We start from the raw sequence: 18,834 nt of genomic DNA, 5'->3' as shown, positions 1-18,834 counted from the left end.
GATTCTTTAAGGTGTTGTTGCCATAGAATTTTTAATTGGTCACGTGGCTTAAAATTGTGCTTCTCTTAACATTTGCTGGGCTAGGACTTTATTGTTGATAAAGAAAGAGAGCCAAGGACAAGGGCCCGAATGCAATGTTTCAAAATCAGGGCTAGGACAATGGGCCATTAGAAGAGCCTGAGAAGGACCAGCCAATAAGAAAAGAGGAAAATTCGGGGAGTGTGCTGTTCTGAACAGAAACTGATACAAGTGTTTTTAAAAGGGGGCACTGGGAGGCGTAAAGGTGCTTTGGGACAGCTGGCTTGAGCCAGAGCAGTTCCGCTGTGGGGACCAAGGCTTGGAGCTCTCACTGGGAAGAACGAACGGCGAGCAGAGCCATAGAAAGAGTAAGTAGAAAAAACCGCTTCGATTTTGTGCTAACAAGACCAAGAAATATGGGGAGGTAACAGGAAAGGATTTGCAACGAAGAGGAGAGCTTCATTTTATTGTGATTGCCAGTGTGGTAAGGAGGAGAGAAATCCCACCCATTCTGCCTGACTGCGTAGTTCCTGGTGGTGATGTCCGCGGGGCGTTTAGGATCAGTTGAAGGAAATGAGGCATGTATTCAAGAAAAATTTCAGACGGAACTCTGGGGTTAAGCAGAATTGCTTCTCATAGGGGCACTGAGGTTCAGGGGTGTCAAAATAGCCCCCTTTTCTTTGCTCTCCCTTTGTCTTTTGTAAGTTTGAGCGCTGGGAAGCACTGCAGTGTTCACTAAGATGGCCACAAGTGTCACAGTGATTCTTCATCCATCACTCCTGGCAATGCTCTCTCCCCACCAGCCCTAGGCAAGATATCCTGTGTGTCCACGTACTTGCCTATTATTAGGATTACTGTATTTTTAAAGACATGTTGTCTACCCTTAGCAGGTAATTGCATTCTTATGTCTTTTCCTGAATAGTTTGAGATTATAGGATAAGTAGCAAGGTGTAATGATTTTTTTTTTTAATTTTGTATCCTATATATCAAACAATACATCTTTTCCTCATTTGTTCTGGATTTTTTAGTGAGTTACCATGGCTGAGTCATTAAGTGAAGTATCCAGCAGTATGGAAGGTTTGGAAGCCTCCGAGGATGGTAAGTCACCCAATGAAAACTTAATAACTAGAACCAGATTTACTGTGTACTGCCATCAGAAAAAAGAACTCAGTCTTATAAAAAAAGAAGACCATTAAAAAGGGAAAGGTGGAGGGGTGGGGGGGTGAGGTCTTAAGGGAGGGGTGAGGTAGGGAAAAATGTAATAGAAATCATGTGACATGAAAACAAAATGGAGGCTGCTAGTCCTAGAGAAGATGGAGGCTGAAAGAGGGCGGGGCATGAGAGGGGAGGAGCTGAAAGGCCAGAAATATTTGCAGACGCTTCTATTTGCTAAGGTAGAGGTATTTCTGTTTATTCAGAAAGAATAACCAGAACTGAACCATAGTGTCATAGACTCCATTAAGATTTCAATGCAGACAGTAATTCAGATTCAACCAAGGGAGGGATTTGTAATGAGTGAAGGGAATAGGAACAGAAGAGGCCACCACAGGCATCTAAGTTCAGATTATGAAAGGTCTCATATGCCGATCCTAGCTTGTAATGTTTTTGCATATGTGGGTATGACTGCACCCCCCCCCCCATGATGTGGGGGTGGGGAAGAAGTGTTGAGGAATGGAGGAGGCTGCTGGGAGTGGAAGGGGGTGGATACAATCCGATGTCGAGATGAAATGGGAGGAGAATCAACAGCAAAAAATATTACTTGAAACCGCCATAATGAAACCTAATACTTTGTATGCTAATTAAAATAAAAAATATTAGATTAGAATAAATCTCACTTGCAAACCTTCCTCAAATGTGTACTCATTAGCTAAGTTGTTCACCTATCCATGAGAGATGGCTGAACCTGAGTACAGTGATCGAAACAGTGAGATAAATTATAAATTACAAAAGCATTATATTTTCCTTTTTTATTATTAGTGCATATTAATTATACAAAATAATGGGTTTCATTGTGAAGTTTTTATCTATGCATGTAATTTAATTTTAATATGGGCCAGGCTAGAGAGATGGCTCAGTAGTTAAGAGCACTGACTGCTCTTCCAGAGGTCCTGAGTTCAATTCCCAGCAACCACATAGTGGCTCACAACCATCTGTAATGGGATCCTATGACACCGTCTTCTGGTGTGTCTGAAGACAGCTACAGTGTACTCACATATAATAAATAAATCTTTAACAAATAATAATATGGACCACTCCCATCACCATTTCTCTTTCAAAAGCACATTCAGAAAAGGAACTATGAGAGTTGACTTAGAAGACAGAACCAGATGTAATAGTTAGTTGGCTTGGATTTTTTTCATTTGTTTGTTGAATTTTCTTCAAGTATGACTCAAAAGACTGTCTATCTAGAAAGGTGGAGAGTGGAACCTCCTCCTGGATTCTTGTAGGCCTAAGTTCACTGAATGTGTGAGGCATGGGGTACTAAGCTTGCCTGTGGTACTATGAAGGGGCCCTTGATCTTTGGTTATCAGGGTCTCAGAGACTTATTAGACACTCCAGAATATTTAAGAACTGGATATATGGATGAATGGGTGGATGAACGAATGAATGAGTAAGTGAAGTGACTCTTCACCAAAGCAGACTTAACGATGTCATCAACTGAGGCTGATGCCTACAGAAGAGGCAGCAGTGCACAAGTCTTGATGAAGGGTGGGGAGAGGGAAATGCTTTAGGTCTATTCTCTAGAATTTTCAAAAGATTACATATTTTTTGAACTACTGATAGCCAGACAATAAAATGGCCATTTGGAGATGGAAAGGAGGAAAAGGCAGACGTGTGTGTGTGTGTGTGTTTCCTAAGTAGCAAGGCAAAAGAATAAGGTCGTTTTATATTATGCATTTTAAAGCTGTTCAACCCAGATGGAATGGATTGCTCATGTACCTGATGATATAAGCAAACACAGGAAGCAGTAGTAATAATTTCTTCTCTGGATTTAGCTGCCATTTCTTCTGGAGGCTCTTTGGTGACATGTGGCACGTTAGTTTTGCTCTTTGTTTTATAATGATGTTGAAAGTTGCTTACTGTTTGGAAATTGGATTGAACATAGAAATCAATGGCTTTGTTAGAGAAAGCCAGATAGCTGTCAGCATGTGGTCAGCTATGTGCTCACTGGCTATAACAGCGACACCTTGTGGTGACATGAGTTATAGGCGTATACTTAAATATTGCTGGGTATAAAGGTGAGTTTTTACCCATATCTGCCTAACTACCGTTTGTATTTTCAGTGGTTTCTGAAAACCAGTATTTTGTGGATCATCTTCTAGAAATTTAAAAGCAACCCTTGCAAAAAGTAAACTTGAAAGGTGTATTTATTATATCCAAATATCTGGCCAACATCTTTTTTTTTTTAATTTAAATTATTTTCTTTATTTACATTCCAGTCATTGTCCCCTCTCAGTTCCCCCTATAGTTCCTTATCCCAGTCCTCCTCCTCCTTGCCTCTGAGAGGGAGCTCTCCCCCCACCAATCTCCCCCTTCCTTGGGGCCTCAAGGCTCTCTAGGATTAAGCGCATCTTCTCCCACTGAAGCCAGACCAGGCAGACCTCTGCTACATATGTGCCAGGGGCCTCGGATGCTCCTGGGTGGTGACTCAGTCTCTGGGAGCTCCCTTGTGTCTGAATTAGTTGAGACTGCTGGTCTTCCTATGGGATCACTCTCCCTTTCAGCTTTTTCAGTCTTTCCCCTAATTCAACATAGGGGTCCCCAACTTAAGTCCAAAGGTTGGGTGTAACTATCTGCTTCTGTCTCAGTCAGCTGCTGGTAGGGCCTCTCAGAGGACAGCCATGCTAGGGTTCTGTCTGCAAGCACAGCATAGCATCAGTAATAGTGTCAGGCCTTGGAGCCTCCCCTCCATGAGATGGATCCCAAGGTGGGCTGGCCATTGGACCTCCTTTCCTTCCGTCTTTTCTCCATTTTTGTCCCTGCAGTTCTTTTAGACAGGAACAATTCTGGGTCAGAATTTTTGACTGTGGCTTAGTAACCCTGTCCCTCCACATGAGGCCCTGTCTATCTACTGAGGTTGTGGACTGTTCATGTTCCGTCTCCCCAGTGTTGGGAATTTTGGCTAAGGTCACCCCAGAATACCTTGGATACAACCTATAGACCATAAAAAATGTAACAAGCAGAAAGGCCCAAGTGAGGAGGTTTCAACCACGTTTAGAAGGGGGAAGGAAATAATCATGGGAGGCAGAGGGAGGGAGGGAGGGATTTGGGAGAGAGGAGAAGGGGAAAGGGGAACAGGATCCGATATGGGGAGGGGAGAAGTCAAGAAGTGGCCAGGGGTGGGGGGAACCCTCTAGAGAGTACCAGATACCCAAGAGGTGAGATATTCTCTGGCCAACATCTTTGATTGTATTAGGAGTTCAAAAGTGTGTATTTAGCAACTAAGATGGTGCCCTGTTTCTAAGCCACTGCTTAGAATCAGTGAGCATCCGGCACACCATGTTTGCCAGTTTGGTGTCTTTGTGCTATCCCAAATCCCTGCTAGCAAAGCTATGAAAGCCCCACACTCATACAGCAGCTTGCGTCCAATGTTACAATGGAACCGGCCCTTATCCATCAGCGCCCCTAGTGGGAAGAGATGTGATGTGCATTATGTAAAGTATTTTGAATCTTTAAAGGAAAGTGTGTTGTTTCTTCTCTTTAAAGAATGAAAAATGAGGGAAAACCTGAATTCTATGCATATTGAAATGCTAGCACACAAGTCTTCTTGTAATCTAGGGGGATAAAGTGTGTGTCAGTGTGATTTTGTCTGCTCACATCATGAGTATGTTTGGCAAATGTGGCTTACAGCCTTACCAGTTTTTGATAGTATTAGTACCAATTTATTAGTATGTTCGCCGAGCTGTTCCATGTTTGCTGGTTGTGTTACAAATGGAGCTACTGGCTGCTGATGCTTCTCTCTTGGCTTTGCTGGTTTGTAAGAAGTAGGTTTGCAACTCTGAAATCTCTAGCTTTGCTTCCCTGCCTCCCATTCTGGGATTTTGAAGCAAAAGTGGCAGTAGGCTCTGTATTTCAAAAGCAGATGGTGATGCTTCTAATGGAGGAAATGTAGCAGATTCTTCCCTGCTTGACTCAACTCTTCTCTAAGGGCAGGCATTTGTGATTGGTGTGTTGGAGCTGTCTCAGACTGGCTCAAACTGGCTCAAGTTGTTTTCAGAGACTGATTCAAAATGGCCATGATAGCAAATGTTTTCACTGCACCCAAAAGATAGAGGGTGCAGACCAGGGAGGGCATGTCCCCACAAAGGGGGGAAATAGGAAATAGGAAAATAGGTTTTAGTCCCAAAGTGCAAATGCGATTCTAGCAACTAGAACTGCCCACATAGACCTCAGTCCTATAATCCCAGCACTCAGGCAGGGTATAGAGGCAGCTTCATCTATGAAGTGAAACCCTGTGTTCTGTTAAACTCTATAATATCCTAGATTTAAGAAATTAAAAAATTAAAAAAGAAAGCTAAATCTGGGGTGGTGGCACCCACCTGTATACCATACTCTTGATGTGAAGACAGATGGATCAACAATTTGAGGCCAGTCTAGGCTACATAGAAAAACCCTTGAACAAAACACTTCACAGTTTCATAGATTTAAAAAGTTAGAAGATTAGAAGATTGGTGATGAAGGCCTAGAACACTAGTGCCTGGAGGTAGAGGCAGGAGGATGAAGAGTTTGAGGCCAGCCTAGTCCACACAGTGAGACCCTGTTTTCTTCCCGCCACCCCCCCCCCATTTTAAAGAAAAGCCCTCACACACAACTTTGATTTTAAGAACTAGAAACTTAAGTAACAACAGCTAACCTGGATAGTGGCACGGGCTAGCAATGCCAGCATCACTCAGGGTAGAGAAGAGAGCTGGGAGTTCCAGGCCAACCTGGGCTACAGCATGAGACCTCAGTTTTTGAACTCCCACAATTTCCAAGATTTAAAAATAAAAAAAAAAAACCTAAAAGAGAAGGCCTAGTCTGCAGTGATGGCCTACAGTACACCAGTGGGATGTAGCCAGGCCTGACCCACAATACCAAAGTCCAGATCAAAAAGTTTGAGGATAGCCTGGACTATAGAGTAAGACTCATGTATTTTTTTTTCATTTTAAAACCACCACAAATTCTTAGATTAAAGAAATTAAAAGTAAAAGATAAGGTCATTTCTGGGTGGGATGAAAGGCTTTCTATACCTGCACTCTGGGTGTGGAGGAAAGAAAATCCCAAATTTGAGGACAGCCTAGGCTACAGAGTGAGATCCTGTTGTTTTTAATCTCCACAATTTCCTCAACTTAAAACATTTAAAAAGGTTTACAGAGATGGTCAAGCCTGGGATGGTAGCACAGGCCTATAGGCCTACTTACTACACCAGCTCTGAGAAGCCAGAAGATGGAGTTTAAGAACAGCCTAAGCTACATAGAGATGCATTTTAGAAATGCATACAATTCCCTAGATTTAAAAAAATTAAACCATTAAATGGAACTAGCCTAGGCTACATATTGAGACCTTTTAAAAAAAACCTCACAATTTCATAGCTTAAAAAATTCAGAAGATTTAAAGAGAAGGCACTGCTTGGGTCGGTGGCACAGGCCATAATATCAGAACCTAGATTTGGAGACAGGCGGCTCAGGAGTGTGAGGTTGTCTTCCACCACATAGTGAAACACCAGTTTTTGTAAACCCTCACAGTTTTGCAGATTTAAGAAGTTAGGAGTTTAAAAGACAATGCAGAGGAGGTGGCACAGGCTTGCCATAACCGTGCCCATGGTATGGAGGCAGGAGGATTGAAAGTTTGAGGTCTGTTTTAGTTTTAAACCCCTAGAATTTTGTGGCTTTATAAAATGAAAACATTAAAAGGCAAAGCCAGGTCCAGGTGGCGGCACAGGCGTGTCCTAACCGAACTAAGGGAGTTGACACTAGAGGATCGAGAGGTTTCAGACAGCTTGGGCTACAGGAGTTTGTTTTGTTTTGTTTCGTTTTTAATGCCTATGTTTTCCTAGATTTGAGAAATTAAAAGATTAAAAAAGAGGCCAAATACAGGGTGGCCGCACACGCTTGCCGTACCATTCCTCTGGCTGTACAAGCAGGAATCCTGGGCTACAGAATACAAAGCCGCCCCACCCCAATTTCCTAGATATGGCCGTACGTGGGGGGCAGGGTGAATAGCACAGGCCTGTAATATCAGCAGTGGGAATCTGAGGCAGGTGAACCAGGATTTGAAAGACCAGCTGGTCTATATAGTGACATCCCGAGCCTTCCCTCCAATAAACTCAAACAAAGTAAAATAGAAAAAAATCAAAAAGGGACCTAGCATGACTGCACTCGGGAAAACCCAACAAGCAGCTGAAAGAGTCAGATGCAGATATTTGCACCCAACCAATGGACAGAAGCAGCTGACTCCTGCTATTGAATTAGGAAAAGGCTGAAAGAAGCTGAGGACAAAGGCAATCCAGTAGGAGGACAGCAGTCTCAATTCACCAGGCCCCTGAGATCTCTCAAACACTGGAGCACCAACCAGGCAGCACACACCAGCTGATATGAGGCCCCCAACACACATACAGTAGAGGACTGCCAGGTCTGTGTTCATTCAGAGATGATGTACCCAACCCTCAAGACTGGAGGCCCCAGGGAGGTTAGAGGTCAGGTAGATGTGGGTGGTGGGGACATCTATATAGAGATGGGGGTGGGGAGGAGGTATGGGATGTGGAACAGTTTGAGAGTGGCAGGGTGAGGAATAATATATGAAGTGTATAAAAATAATTAATAAAAAACCCAAAACAACAACAGCAAAAAAGAAAATTCAAAAGGTACAAGGATGAAGGCCCCCAAATAAGATGCAGATGTCATCAAAACTGACAAGCAAGTGGGTATCTTATGAGTTTGATACCCTGAATTGAGGCTGCCTTATGACCCCAATCTGTGGCCTGGGTTGCTACTTCCCACTGCAATTTAGACACTTGGTTACTGAATTTCTAAGGGTGTCACAAACAAGTAAATAGTGTGATGGGTACCAGAGTGAAAATCTACAAGGCACCTGGGATCACCAGCGTCTTCCTGCCACTGAGGCTCCATCTCTCTCCTCCCTTTTCCTCCATCACACTTGGCCTCACGCCCATTTCTTGCTTCCAGGAAAGAAGAAATCTAAGTTTAAAGCCTTTAAGAGCTTTTTTGGCAAGAAGAAGAAGAAAGAAGCAGAAGAAGTCTCCTCCGAAGCAGCAGGGCCAAAGCCCAGGGTTTCCAGCAGCAGTGTTGTTAGTGTGTCTTCTCTGCAGCCAGTTCTGGAAATGCAAGTGATGGAGTCCAAGTAAGCCCAGACAGGGTCAGCGGCTGGGGCTGGGACTGGGGCTGGATCCAGAACAGGCACGAGCAAGGAGAACGATCGGACTCCGGGCTTCCTGCTCAAGGGGAGCTTGTGGTCCATTTCCTAACATCAGGATGGTCCATGTCATACAGGGGTTTAGTCTTTTGGCCTAGTTTGCTTGCCTCACCCCTAGCTTGCAGATCTGGATAATAAACTCTCAGGAAGAGGAGCATTTTAGCGTACAAGAGCTTAAGCATAAAATTTTTTGTTGCTGCAAAAGCACAGAAGCAAGCTAGTCAGCTCAATACATCTTTTATTCCTCTCCAGGACACTGGGTGGTCACAGAGCTATGAGGAAGGCTGTTCTCAGCTACTCACTCGCACCCGCCCTATTTCTCTTTCATTGGGATGGATATCCTGTACCTACAGGTGTCTCTGCATCGGATCCCTCTATGGAGCACTCCTTAGACTAATTCTCATGGCATTAAACTGCAGACATCTAGAGGTGCTGCACAGAGTTCAGTAGCACTCCTAGTTACTCTCTGAGGCTCTGCCACGCTAAGATTCTCCCACCACGCCCCCAAACACTTCCCATGACACGATGACAATGAAGTATGTATGGTTCTTTAATGAGTGCACCCACCATGAGGACTTTCAGATTGCCTTGCCAAGGGCTATTTCACAACAGAAGGGCTTATTTTACACCTTACAAGCAATGCCATTGTAGGACATTATCTCAAAATAAGATGATAACTAGCCTGTCTAAACCAGAGGAGTGGAGGATCGCAGGGCTGTCTGATTTAGCCTGCATTGTTTTTGCAACTTGGTAATGGCTATTTTTACAAAGATTGTAACTTCTCACTCCAAAACGGTCCATTAACTCTGCTATATTTGCCACATTAAGAAATGTTGAGAGAGACTCAAAGCAGGTGAGGAGGGAGACGTAGTTTGGCAAGAAGCATAAGTTATAAAGTCTAACTAAAGAGCCTGAAGATCACTCCTGGCTTTGGTCCCCTTGCTTAATGTACTAGGACAAAAACCTTAGAGAATACCACTCAGGTGTTTGGAAGTGAGTTCAGGCTTTTTATCCATCTAAACAATCAGTCATGTCTTAGGGTTTCCATTACTGTAAAGAGACACCATGACCAAGGCAACTCTTATAAAGGACAACATTTCTTTTTTCAGATTCAGAATATGCTCAGGGATTTTAATCAGATCTTTGTTCTTTATAACTTTCTTTTCTTTTCTCTTCTTTTCTTTTCTTTTCCTTTCTTTTCTTTTTAGATAGGTGGAAGTTTTTATTAGATATTTTCTTTATGTTTTTTAAAGATTTATTTATTATCATATGTAAGTACACTGTAGCTGTTTTCCAGCAGAGGGCCTCAGATCTCATTACAGATGGTTGTGAGCCACCATGTGGTTGCCTGGGATTTGAACTCAGGACTTTTGGAAGAGCAGTCAGTGTTCTTATCCACTGAGTCATCTTACCAGCCCATAGATATTTTCTCTATTTACATTTCAAATGTTATCCCCGTTCCTTGTTTCCCCTCCAAAAAACTCCTATCCCATTCCCCCTCCCCTGCTCCCTAACCCACCCACTCCTGCTTCCCTGCCCTGGCATTCCCTACACTGGGGCATCGAGCCTTCACAGGACCAAGGGCCTCCCCTCCCTTTGATGTCCAACAAGGCCATCCTCTGCTGCTTATGTGTCTGGAGTTATGGGTCCCTCCATGTGTACTCTTTGGTTGGTGGTTTAGTCCCTGGGAGCTCTGGGGGATCTGGTTGGTTGATATTATTGTTCCTCCTATGGGGCTGCAAAGGACAAAGCTGTAAAGGACACTATTTAATTGGGGTTGGCTTACTGGCTTACTGACTCTGACGTTCAGTCCATTATCATCAATTCAGGAATATGGCAGTGTGCAGGCAGGCATGGTACAGGAGGAGCTGAGAGTTCTACCTCTTCATCTAAAGGCTACTAGTAGAATTCTGGCTTCCAGGCATCTAGGATGAGGGTCTTCTTTTTTTGTTTGTTTGTTTGTTTGTTTGTTTTTTTTCGAGACAGGGTTTCTCTGTATAGCCCTGGCTGTCCTGGAACTCACTCTGTAGACCAGGCTGGCCTCGAACTCAGAAATCCGCCTGCCTCTGCTTCCCGAGCACTGGGATTAAAGGTATGGACCACCACTGCCCAGCTCTGGGATGAGTGTCTTAAAGCCCACACCCACAGTGACACACCTACTCCAACAAAGCCACACTTACTCCAACAGGGCCACACCTTCTAATAGTGCCACTCCCTGGGCTGAGCATATACAAACCATCACACTGAGAGCTCTACATCTTGTTCTGAAGGCAAACAGGAGAAGACTGGCTTTTCCATACTGGGCAGAGTTGCAAAGCCCCCATAGTGATACACTTCCTCCTTCAAGTCCACACCTCTTAACAGTATCATTCCCTAAGGGCCAACCATATTCAAACCACCTCAAGTCATAATACTTATAGCCAGCTGGGTATGGTGGCACAAGTCTGTAATGCCAGCACTCGAGAGGCAGGGGCAAAGTGATCTTTAGGAGTTTGAGGCCAGTTTGATGTACATAGAAAGTTCCAGGCTATCCAAGGCTACATGGTGAGACCCTGTTTCATGCAACAAACAAATAAACAAAGAAAATCAAGCATTTTAACACAGTATAATCCAAAGATAGACTGATTTAATAGTTCCATGTTGAGGTATGATAGTAAGAAAATAATTGTCTTTCTTATAATTGAGCCATTATATTTCCATAAGTGTAGAAAATACTGTAGAAAACACTGAAAAAAAAAACCAAAGTGTTTCATTGGCATGCAGAATGCAAAGTGCATGTGTTATGTGTTTCAGAACCAAGGTTTCAGTAAAAGTTCACAATACAACATGGATGAACACTGCCAGATATGCAATTGATTTTGAATTAATTTTTAATTATTGCACGTTTCTGAGTACATAAATATATGGATATTGCAAGTCACAATTTAAAAAACAGAGCTTTGCAGTTACCATTCCAGCATGCATGATGGAAGGGACCATGAGGTTCTACCCCTAAATGAGGAACTATTGGTAGATGATGGCTACTAAAACGTCTCAATTTTCTTAAGAGGTGTGGCTTTTGTAGGTTAACTGTGTCCCAGTTGTGATCATAAAAAGAGAAAGTGGCATAAGAATATGATTTATGGATGTGGGGGGGGAAGGGCGTGTCTCAGCGGGCCCATGCCTAGGCATCCCTGCCCCCTGAGGGACCACACACATGACAGTATAGTATAGAATAGAGTTTATTCAGGACATGGGGAGGGGAGGTAAGAGGGTAGTAGAGGCAGAGAAAGGCAGAGAGGAGAGAGGAGAGAAGTAGAGGCCGGCCATGGCCACCTGGAGAGAGGGAGGAAGGCAGGGGGAAGGAAGGGGGAAGGGAAGGGCCTAAGAGGGCAAGAAAGAACAAGAGGATAAGAGGAATAAGAGAGAGGAGGGGGCAAGCAGCCCCTTTTATAGTGGGTCAGACCTACCTGGCTGTTGCGAGGTAACTGTGGGGAGGAGCTTAGACAGAATGCTAACATTTCCCCCTTTTGGTTTAATTAAGAAAAGAAAAAAATTAGAAAGAGGTGATGGTGAAGCAGGAATAGGGTTGCCATGATATCTGGCTGCTTCATGCTGATATTGGGGTGATGTGTCTCTGGGGATCCTAGAGGGATGGGTATCAGGGGTGTTTTTCCAGTCTCAGGAGAACTGGCTGCTTCCTTGTTGTTCAGGGACTGTGGGGCCATCTGAAGATAGGTCAGAAGGACAGGTCCAGGAGAAGCTGTGTCTGAGAGGAGATTGGAGCATCTGAAGGTTGCTTCTCTGGAGCTGTCCTGGGTGTGGTAAGCACCTGGACTTGACAAGACATGAAAGCACATTAGTATAGGTAGGGAATAAGATTAAGTACATTTGGGAGAAAGAACAATTTATCTTAAGGTGTACAATTGAAACCCAGAGGAATCCCACCCTCTGGAGTAGGTTAGGCAGGTGTCCTTACCTGGGTGGTCCATGAGAGGTAGATCTGAGTGGCTTTTTCTGTAGCTTATAAATTTTTAGAGCAGATAACAACATGAGTTAACCACATGAACAGTCTTTAAGATGAGCCTTTTGTGGAGCAGAAGGAACAAGATTAAAAATTTGGATTGTATAGTGGAATGTTTATTATTACAGTTAGGTAAATTTATAGGAACTCAGATAATGTTAGGACAGTGGCACAGCAATAAGAGGAAATATGAAGCATTTAATGGAAACCGAGTTTAGGTAAGGAGATAGCTGTCTAGCTGTCAATATAGTCAGAAGTCTGAGGAATAAACAGTAATTTAGCAGTTATATTATTTTTAAAATGACAGAGTACAGGAGCCAACAGTTCTCCGTGGTCTCCATGGCCTCCATGGCCATTTGGGCTGTCAGTCTGGCTTTCAAGCGCGGGAGACACAGGGCTTTTTTTTTTTTTTTTTCTCTCTGTGGAATGGATACGCATGGCATGAGAAATGGCTTACCATGGTTTAGCTAAGTCATTTGACTCTTGTCCACTGTGTATTTCAGTGATTATTATATCACACACAATCTAGGAAGCATCCTGTAGTGGTGTCCATATCTTCTGAGACCTCGTGGGAGAAACTGTTAGAGGCTATTGGGAATTCTGTCTGTCATAAATCTAATAGTTAACAAGCTTCTGACAAAACTGAGCATGAGATAGAATGGCAGTAGCAAAGACAGGATAGGAATGAGAATCTTAGGTAACTTTGACAGGTTGTGTAGGTAGAGAAAAGTATATTTTGTATTAGTAAAGAAGTGACTGGAATAAGAGAGTTGGCAGCAGTGGCATAAAATCGTGGTGACAGGAAATGAGTTTGTCCAGGCAGATTTAGGCCCGTGACACAAACTGAGCATGCAAGCAATGAGAACAGGCCAGAGGTCGTTTTTTCATTTACCAGACTGCTGGCAGTATGTGTGAAGATCCCTTAAAATACATGGTCGAAGACAATTTAACACGTATTGTGTGGGAGGGTAGTTACTTAACAGTCTGTACCAGTGTCCTAGAAGACTGCTCAATAATAGGCTGTATGGCCAAGCTAGAAATTCAGGTTGTCACGTGAATTTCCATGGATCACAATGGCAATGTCTTCAGTTCAACCTGGTCCAGGAAGTTTTGGCGGCTGCAAGAGCCCAAGGGATTAATGAACTGCTTTCTGGAAGAGAGGACACCCAAGGACCTATGTCCTAACTCATAGGTCATCCAGGAGTCCAATCTTAAGAATGGGGCATTGAAAGCCAACACCTTAGCCAAAAAGAGGCTGGCTGGGCACTCTCTGGGCATATAGGGTTCCTCCTGCTGACTGGAGAAACTCCTTATCAACCAATATGCTGTTGTGTGTTCGTGAGGGTCTGCAGTCTGGCAGCAGAAAATGTGGGACTGAGTGGTTGGCTTGGGCCAATCTGACTGTGTAACCCACATGGCAGAGGCTGGGGGCTGGGTGGCAGTCACTCTTAGGGGAGGTCTCTTTCGTGTGTGGGAGCGGGCAGCCGGTGCTACAGGTCAGGCTGGTGGGTCTGCGCTGCAGTGGGGAGGACCTTTCTACCAGCAGCCAGAAGTCACAGCCCGCAGTGGGTGGGGAAATATAAGGGCCCAAAGTAGAGTGTTTGGTATCCTAGCAACGCGCTTGTGGCTGTGGGGCACCATGCTGTGGGCTGAGACCGCTGAGCACAAGCTGTCAGTCTGGGGGAAACAAATGCAGCAAGGAGAGCGAGGAGGAGCGGGGAGGAGGGTAGCAGAGTCCCTGGCATGGAGAGCCAGATCTCCTTTTCAGACAGCTGAACCAGCAGGCTGCAAATGAGAGAGGGGAGAGAGGAAAGTCTAACTGATGACAGACTGACCCAAGGGCTATCCAGGCCCAGCCTGGAATTCTCAGCATCGAGAAAGAGGAGAGGGAAATCTCAGTCAGGGAAGCACAGGAGTAGCTCTGAGCTCAAGAAATACCTAGGACCATGCAGACAGTTGCTTTAAGCCCTGTGGGGCATGGGCGCCTTACCAGATCTGGGCTGGCGACTGTGGGTCTCTTGTGGTAGCTGAGGTGGAATGTAAGCCTGCAGAGTTTCTGGATCCATGTCACGGAACCAATGTTGTGATCATAAAAAAAGGAATAGGCCTAAGAATATGTTCCATGGGGTGTGTAGGGGAAGGGCCCAGGCTGAGGCATCCCTGCCCCCTGAGGGACCAGACACACGATGGTATAGCATAGAATAGAGTTTATTTAGGGCATGGGGGGGGGAGTTAAGAGGGTAGTGAAGGCAGAGAAAGGCAGAGAGAGAGAGGGAGAGAGTAGAGAAGTAGAGGCTGGCCATGACCACGTGGAGAGAGGGGGAGGGGAGGAGAGCCCAAGAGGGGGTAAGAGAACAAGAGGATAAGAGGATAAGAGAAAGAGGAGGGGCTGAGCAGTCCCTTTATAGCAGGCCAGGCCTGCTATGTTGCCAGGTAACTGTGGGGAGGGGCATACCTGGCTGTTGCCAGGTAACTGTGGGGAGGGGCATACTTGACTGTTGCCAGGTGACTGTGGGGTGGAGCTTAGACAGAATCCTAAGTATATTGGAAACACTAATTGAAGACAGTAAATTTAAAAAGGGAACATGAAAAGGAGAGGGAGAATTGAGAAAGAATAGTAGGAGTTGGAGGGGGAGGGAAGTAAATATTATTTGATTATTGAATCCCAAGTGTTCAACCCTGAAAACACACACAACAGGAAATGGTCTTAGCAGGTTATGTTTTTCTACTTATTCATATATTTATTTATATGTGTAACAACAGTAATTAAAGAAAAGGGCCATGAATTTGAGAGGGAGCAGGCACGGTAGGGGTTAGAGGAAAGATGGGGGAGGGGAAAATGATGTAATAATATTTTAACAAAAAAGAAAATAAATGAAAGAATATAGAATATATTGTATGAAATTCTCAAAGAATAAAGTACATAAGTAAAATTTTAAATGAATAGATTTTTTTTAATCAAAAAAGAAAAAAAAAGACTGTGCTTAAAGCAACCATCAGGAAATGGTGACAAGAGAGGCAGCTGAGGCTATAGGACTCGCAAGTGTCCTGTCGTGAGGCTGTGGGCTCTGAACAGGAGACTGTGACAAGTCCATGTAAGAAGGAGGTCCCTTGGAGGCAACTTGAGATGCTGCAAAATCAAAAGAGCCACGGGGCTGCCGGCGCTGGCTCTGTCCCTGTCTTCTCTCCTTCCACTCCTTTGCTTCTTACACGAGTACCCTGTCATTCCCCATTCACGCTGGCATGCCTCCACGCTTGCATGTCGAATGGCTGAAAACCACATTACCATGTCCCTAAGGGTGACTTTCGTGCCCTTTGCTGTTCTTTTGTTTCTAACATTTCTGCAAGTTGTTTCGACACATACACACTGGAGATCAAGCTGGTCCCATTCCCAATTGGAAAGCCTTTCTAATTGATTTGAGGGGGGTACACATGAATGGTGCATAAGAATGCTTGGGGGGGGGAGGACAGATGTATCCTTAATGTTTTATAAACAAGGAGAAAAAACAACTTAGAAAAAAAGCCCTATATCTTGGGGCCTGTTACTATGGAGTTATATATTATATGGACAGATTGTATGATGACTAAACCATTCAGTAGAATTTGCTGTAAAACATATACAATTTAACTATTTCTTTTATTTTGGACATTGTGATCTAATTACATCATTTCCCCATTCTTTCTTTTCTCTCTAAGTTCTCTCATATACCCCCTCATTGCTTTTATGATGACTATGAGCCACAACAAAGGCATACACAAATAATTTTTAAACATTAAAATTCATCCAAGGCACAAGGCAGAAAATGAAAATCCCTCTCACTTCTTTTGGACCGTTCCTCAGAGGGACTCAGCACTAATAGTCTGACAGATACCTCCCAGACATTTTTCTGAACATGAACTATGTATGTATGTATGTATGTATGTATGTATGTATATATGTATGTATGTGTGTGTATGTATGCACATGTATATGTGTATGTATGAGTGTGGGCATGTCTGTATGTGTGTGCATGTGTGTGTGTGTGTGTGAGTGAGATGTGTGTGTGCTGAATGGGTCCATACTCTTTTTCTGATTCTCACTCTCCATCTCAGAGATGACTTTCTCTGTCAGCCCCCCTGCATCTCTGCATCCTTCTGCGCTCTCCTATGGTATCTACGTCATGAAAATACCTTGCCCTTCAATTCCTAATCCCTTGCACTGTTTTCACAAGACTTTTTCTTTCCACATAGGCCCAAGAGCGGCATGGGAGCCAAGTCCATATCTCATGACAGTGTCTTCTGTTCGGACCCTGAGCCTGAAAAAACAGCAGGCAAGCTACACTCTTCTCCAGAGCCCCAGAGAAGCAGATCACTGAAGGTAACAATGAATCTGACCTCAGTCTAATTGCACACTATTCTTCTATCCTGATCCCTCCTCAAAAGAGGGAGGAATTTTATACTGATTATCAACTAATTCTATCTCACAGAGCTACCTTAAATCTCAAATGATACAATATATAAGTAGGCATTTGGCTATGTAACATGACCAACACATAGTGTTAGCTGCCATGTGTTTTTATTAGTCACACCCAAGGATACCATCATTATTTTGATAGTGGTCAGTTTAATATTTATGTGTTAGCATGCCAATGCCCCAAGCTTTTCTCTCTCTCTCCACAGAGATCTCCTATTTCCAGAACCTTGCCTAGAGTCACAGGAAGTGGTGCCCTTGCAACTTTGGGGGGCCACTATTCCCCAGCAGTGGAATCTGGGCCCCAGGCTCCAAATTTACTGAGATAATACCATGGAAATATGTATAGCATGGTCAGCTAAGTCACATAGGCAGGTTGTCTGAGTTAGGGGTTCTATTGCTGAGAACAGACACCATGACCATGCCAACTCTTATAAAGGATAACATTTAATTGGGAATGGCTTACAGTTCAGAGGTTTAGTCCATTATCATCATGGTGGGAATTATGACAGTATACAGGCAGACATGGTGCTGGCTCGATAGGCAGCAGGAAGAAGAGAATGACACTGAGCCTGACTTGAGCATCTGAAACCTCACATTGCCCCCCAGTGACACACTTGCACCAAGAAAGCCACACATACTCCAACAAGGGCACACTGCTTAATAGTGCTGCTCCCTGGGGGCCTATGTCAGCCATTTTCATTCCCACCACCACATTTTACTCCCTGGCTCCTATAGGCTTGTAGCCATATCATAGTCCAGCTTCAAAAGTCCTCATATTCTATCACAGTCTCAACAAGTTCTGCTGCTTGCAGAGATGGAATATGAACCCTTCTTTCAATGACATCTTCACAAGCTTTCTGTTTTTTTGAGGGTTTCCTTCACCGCCCAAGTGTTGCTGTCTTGGCACTTGCTCAATAGACCATGCTAGCCTTGAACTCAGAGTTCAAGTACTACCAGTGGTAGCCTCTGCCCTCTGAGTTCTGGCATCAAAGGTGTGCACCACCGCACCTGGCTCTAAGCTTTCCCTTAATTCATTTTCATTTTTCTTTAATTCCTTTTTACAAATGGGAAGCTTAGCTGAGTGGAGTTTTGCTCAAAGGTCACCACTCCTTTTAGTCCACTTAGAATCAGGCTTTTCTTGAATCTGTCTATGCTTTCTAGTGTCCCCCTTTTCATCCAACTGTGCACTTTGTATTTGTTCTTGCCCAGCTTGCTCCTTTGCAGGATAGATCTGCATCAGACTGGCTTTCAGTAGCCACGCAACACAGCCAACACTAGCTTGTTTGGAAATGTCCTCTGCCAAAGCAGGCAATTCATAACTCTTCAACTTAGCCTCAGGCAGACTCTTTGGACAAGGGCAAAAACCAGCCACAGTCTTCACCAAAATATCAAAAGAATGATTTCTAAGCAACATACAAATATTTTTCTCTTCTGAAGCCCTCTGAGCCAGCCCTCCCCCAAGTTCAAATCATACCCAGCACCACTGTCTTCCATGCTTCTCCCCATTAAGGCCCAACTTAAAGCATTCAGATGCTTTTCTAATCCAAAGTCCCAACACATTCCTCCAAACAAAAATGTGGTCAGTACTATCACAGCTGTATCCCAGTCCAGTCCTAGGTATCAACTGCTGTCATAGTAAGGGTTTCTATTTCTGTGAAGAGACACCATGATGAAAGCAACTCTTATAAAGACAAACATTAATCAGGACTGGCTTACAGTTTGAGAGGTTTAGTCTCTTTTCACACTGGCGGGAAGCATGGCCACATGCAGGCAGACATGGTGCTGGAGAAGGGGCTGAGAGTTCTACATTTGCATTGGCAGATAACAGGAAGAGACAGTGAGCTACTAGGTCTGGCTTGAGCTTCTGAAACCTCAAAGCCCACCCTTAGCAACACACTTCCTCCAACAAGGGCACTTCTACCCCAACAAAGCCTCATCTCCAAATAGT

The 18,834-nt window shown here is 44.0% G+C and overlaps 1 protein-coding gene across 1 annotated transcript in view; it reads left to right on the top strand.

Annotated features, from left to right (window-relative positions):
- The first annotated feature begins 1,088 nt into the window (after window positions 1–1,088).
- Kiaa1210 (KIAA1210 ortholog) overlaps window positions 1,089–18,834 on the top strand; it is a 58,470-nt gene continuing 40,724 nt past the window's right edge. The window contains exons 1-3 of the mRNA XM_052171752.1: window positions 1,089–1,116; window positions 8,184–8,358; window positions 16,664–16,790. Of these exons, the coding sequence (XP_052027712.1) occupies window positions 1,089–1,116; window positions 8,184–8,358; window positions 16,664–16,790 (330 nt within the window). The remainder of the gene's footprint in view (window positions 1,117–8,183; window positions 8,359–16,663; window positions 16,791–18,834) is intronic.

Source organism: Apodemus sylvaticus, chromosome X, assembly GCF_947179515.1.
Source record: "Apodemus sylvaticus chromosome X, mApoSyl1.1, whole genome shotgun sequence".
In the NCBI taxonomy this organism is placed as follows: domain Eukaryota; kingdom Metazoa; phylum Chordata; class Mammalia; order Rodentia; family Muridae; genus Apodemus; species Apodemus sylvaticus.
The sequence above is the reverse complement of the archived record's forward strand: the minus strand, read 5'-3'. Positions and strand labels throughout refer to the sequence as shown.